This window comes from Betta splendens, chromosome 9, assembly GCF_900634795.4.
Source record: "Betta splendens chromosome 9, fBetSpl5.4, whole genome shotgun sequence".
NCBI lineage: Eukaryota > Metazoa > Chordata > Actinopteri > Anabantiformes > Osphronemidae > Betta > Betta splendens.
Window position 1 is genome coordinate 20,672,799 of NC_040889.2, and position 4,585 is coordinate 20,677,383.

Genomic DNA, 4,585 nt, shown 5'->3' on the forward strand with positions numbered 1-4,585 from the left:
GCACGCGCGCCGCTGCTTCTGCCACAAAGGCGCAATCACACGATTACCTTCAACAAAGGCTCCTTTGAAACAGCTTATGGGAAACTCTTTAGATTATTCCTCAAACGCCAGATGCCACTTGACATAGTCTAAATATTAACAGGACCTTCTTCACATCCTGAATTTGAGATGCTATATAAGATGTATATATTTTTACATTTTTCATCATTTTCATCATGGGTTGTATCAGTTTATACAAATTACTAACTGACACTAGACAATTCAAAATAGAGTGCATTTATGTCTATATAAACCAGTCCAAAATATTTATTTATATTGAATTTAATCGTGTATAATTTATAAGATGACACAGTTTCTTGCAGGATACAATTAAAAGATCGTTTTGTACAGTTTGTTGAGGAAAATCAAGCAGTTTGAATTTGTGTTGTCATGACACAGCAGTGAAAAAACATACAGTTCTGATAAAACAGAATTGCAAGACACGAACATGCAACCAGACAACAGCACAGTTATCTAGCAGGGACTTTCTGGCCAGTGCAGTGGGAGTTGGAGCTGATTAGGCTGCTACTGTATCGCTCTCTGACAGTGATGCTATTTGCCAAACTGTCATCTGACTCACTGCTGCCAAACCAAGCCATTGTGTTACATCTCAGTGCTGTATTATGAGAATTCACAAATGCGCCTCAATTACACAGGGTTGCCTCTTTCTGAACTTGGAAACATGACCTAATACCCACAATCCTCTCTGATCAGACCCAGAATGTAACACAAAGCAAAGAGCCACATTTATACCTGTGCAAGTTTTCATAACGCCACTCAGATGAAGAAAATGTAAGAGCAACATGTTCTCATCTCTTCCTGTCCACCTCGTCTGTCTCAGAAAGCCAAAAGGGCAGCAGAAGGTCTGCCAAACTGCAATAGATCATAGTGAAGAGAAAGGATGCAGCAGGAAAAATATGTGTCAAGTTGCTGCAGGGTGTTGTCAAGCCTGTTAAGTGTCAAACCCACCTACCCTGAGGACAGGAAGTCTCCAACACCCAGTCACCGATACACCGAGTAAATACTGTGAACCAGAAGTATAAATGTTCTATCTACATACAGCCACAAAGGAGAAAACAGACTAGATATGTCAAATATAATATCTATTTAATAGCTACTGTGTGGGAAAATATGTTCTAATAAAATATATAAATCACATTATATCAAAGTCTCATGTTTATTACTTAGTTAGTAAAAGTTTCACATTTTGTCCATATAAAGTAAATACAACATATCCAGTTGCACAATTTATTGATTTTACATACAAAAACATATAGAAACAAAAAATCAGTCACCCTCATTTGGTTGTTCTCTCTTTCAGTCATACAAATTCAAACAGGCTCCCATAAATCAGGCATCAACGTAGGAGCACCAAAGCCAACAACATTCACTACGGATGTCAAGTCACTGTTGCATATCAGTTGCAGGACAGCACAGGAGCTAAGAGCTTGTCTTAGGCAGAACTCCCAACTCATGTAACAGATAACTTCTACAATGGTCTACAGTTGACTACATTTGAACTTTTTTCTCCTTCACTGGTTGTGATGTTATTTCATTCCAGGGAAGAGCCCTGAGCATTGTAAGAAGTTGAACCATGCAATGCTATGAAGAAGGTGGTCCTATGTCTTAGCAGGTCCCATCTGGTCAAAAAATGAGCTTCTTCTTCATCGCAGCTGAAAATAACAGACACCAGATTTAATAGGATAACACAAAGTTAAAATGGTTTTCTATGTACAGAAAATAAATCTATACCCATGCTACACATTCAAAGTCAAACATGTCTGTAATGAGCAATCTGCCAACCACTAAAGTTTCCAAACTGTGGGAGGAGCAGGAAAGGCTTTGAACCTCCCAGTAACTTCAAGGTCCTACTTCAGTAAAACATACAGACCACAATCCACTAAAGTGTGGGTTTTTCTACACTATGCACTAAATTTCAAGTTAAAAGTGGAGCCAAAGCCCTTTGAATGGCTGGGTTCAGAACAGTAGTATTCCGACTTTATGACCTTAGTACAAAAACGCAAAATGAATCCAAATACATTTATGTGTAACTCTTTCAAAGTTAAGCTCAAAATGTTTGGTACTCTTTAACTCCTCAGATTACAGTAAAAAGAACTGATTCCTAGTGACAATTAGAGGAAGCATCTAGTGACACCTTTGAGTATACAGCACCCTGTACAGTAATTATAGCTGGGGTGATTTTACTGCATTTAAAAATACTAGCTTGTGTGTGTTTATTACTTGTCTCTAGCCCTTCTATTTTTCTCTTCACCCCAACAGACTCCTTCTCCCTCAGAGCCTCAGCTGAACAGTTGGGTCGTGGCAGCTGGGGGCCAGGAGTGGGTCCGGGACGGTTACTAAAGTACCTCATCTTCAAAGCCTGGATGACAGAAGAGTAAATGTGTCATCACCTACATAGGAGGGTGTAACCAATTACATCAAAGTGTCTTGCTAATTATCACACTTATATAATAAAAACTATAATAACTTAATAATTTTGCATTAAATTGTATACTACTGTCCTTCTAACCTGTGTAGCTGTTGTCCGTGCCAATGGGTTAAAGGTGAAAAGACCCTGTAGTAGCTCAAGCAAATCATCTCCAGCTGCAGTAAATATTTGTTCCAGAGGTGTGCCAGGAAAAAATTTAAATGATACATAGTCTGGGAGACTACTCAGTCCCTGCAGAGCCATATAAAAAACAAACGTATACAGTTGTCATCAGTGCATTGTCGCAGTGCAAAAAAAGCCAGTCAGAGACCTAAGTGGGGAAAATTCTGATACCAACAGGCCAAGAATCCTCCGTTGGAGTCCCAAGAGCCTCAAAGATCTTGGACAGCTGATCGAGATCCGAGTCTCCAGCAAGGAATGGTATCTAGAGCATAAGGATGACACAGAGATACTTCAGCTTGGATACAGTGGTAACAGCAGCTAGTGTTACCGTTATGAATGACTACGTCTCTGTGAAGTGAGACTTGTGTACCCGAAGGAGCAACTCTGCCAGGATGCATCCCACTGCCCACATGTCCACACCCACACCGTACATCCTAGCACCAAACAGGAGCTCAGGGGAGCGGTACCACCTAACAAAAAGAAAAATGAACAGGATTCTACATCAGAAGTCTCAAGTATCTTGTGAAACCACAGATTAACCCTAGATTAAACCTGCTGCTGTTCTACTTTGCTACGATAATCCATTTTTTGCATTATGCATGTGGTTAACTAGTCCCAACTTGATTTCCTCCAAGTAATTTCCTTTAATAAAACAAGAATGAAAAACAGCACCGACCTGGTAACAACCTGATGTGTGTAGATTCTGTTGGGGCTACCAAATGATTTGGCCAAACCAAAATCAGCCAGCTTCAACACACCATTCCCATCCAACAGCAGATTATTGGGCTTCAGATCCTGCTCATAACAAATTATCATCATTGTCATTTGTGTGTCGTAATGTGTATTCACAGTGAAATACAATAAAAAATTCTCTTACCCTATGTAGGACCCAGTGTTGGTGCATATACTCTAATCCCTGTAAAGTCATGAGGATGTAGGCTTTGATGTTAGCTGGAGTCAGAACTAGGCTGGTGTCTTTGATGATTACCTTACGAAACAAAACCAAGAAAAGGGACAGTCAAAAGGGGAAGTCAAATATCTGATAACGAATGATCCATTGCATCACGTTTACATAAGCCACATCACATTACATCTTTAAACTGCAGAGCAGAGAGAATTATGGACAGATGGAATACGTCAGTAAATGGACACAGCTGGAATTAAAATAACACAGTTCATATTTAACCTCTTATCCACAATCTATATGGTCTCATCACTTCTAACAACACCCCTCCATCCTGCTAGGCACTCCCGCAGCTGTAGCCAATAACCTCATACTTTCCAAACTGAACACAAGACCCTTAAATAGACACTGAGCAAAGGTAATATGGCGTCACATTACATCATCGTGTCTGTCCAGGCAGCTGCCTCTGAGTGGCTAATGGCATCAATTTGTTGTGAGAGCCAAGAGCAAAGTGATATTGATTTTTTTTTTCTTATCGCAGTTCAGGATCCTTCTATTAGAGTGTGATGTATTGGTGATGGACACCAAACTGGAGCCTTGTATGCTAAAACAAACCAGACGAGAAGGTGGGGAAAACTCTAAAAGCCTTAGAGACCCTATGGAAGCACTTAATGGTTCAGTTGGAGCACTCATACTGCTGCCTTTGTCATCCCACTTTTTTTTCCCTTACTCACACGTCTTCATCTGAGCTTAGACCGTTCAATTTCTAAATGTTTTGATCGGTCAGCTTTGCCACTAAGATGCTTTGATGACAAACAAAAAAAACATGTAAATTAATATTACACATTGGTCATTTTGTTTGCAGACTACTACAACTACTACTAGAGTCCCACCATATTTTCCTGATGAACAACAATGGAATATGATATTTGTAGTTTATAGTTTGCTAGGGTTAATTAGTTAATTCTATTAATATGCTCAGGATATTCAAAGCCGTCCAGAACAAAGCTGTAATACGTGTCAAGACTAAT

At 39.6% G+C, this 4,585-nt stretch overlaps 1 protein-coding gene across 1 annotated transcript in view; it reads right to left on the minus strand.

Annotated features, from left to right (window-relative positions):
- Positions 1 to 1,273: 1,273 nt before the first annotated feature.
- Positions 1,274 to 4,585, minus strand: part of cdk7 (cyclin-dependent kinase 7) — a 4,317-nt gene continuing 1,005 nt past the window's right edge. Inside the window, exons 6-12 of the mRNA XM_029163891.3 lie at positions 3,528 to 3,638; positions 3,327 to 3,445; positions 3,021 to 3,120; positions 2,826 to 2,912; positions 2,570 to 2,719; positions 2,281 to 2,419; positions 1,274 to 1,712 (exon numbers count right to left, since the gene is read on the minus strand). Coding sequence (XP_029019724.1) covers positions 1,684 to 1,712; positions 2,281 to 2,419; positions 2,570 to 2,719; positions 2,826 to 2,912; positions 3,021 to 3,120; positions 3,327 to 3,445; positions 3,528 to 3,638 — 735 coding nt within the window. The 3' untranslated portion in view covers positions 1,274 to 1,683. The remainder of the gene's footprint in view (positions 1,713 to 2,280; positions 2,420 to 2,569; positions 2,720 to 2,825; positions 2,913 to 3,020; positions 3,121 to 3,326; positions 3,446 to 3,527; positions 3,639 to 4,585) is intronic.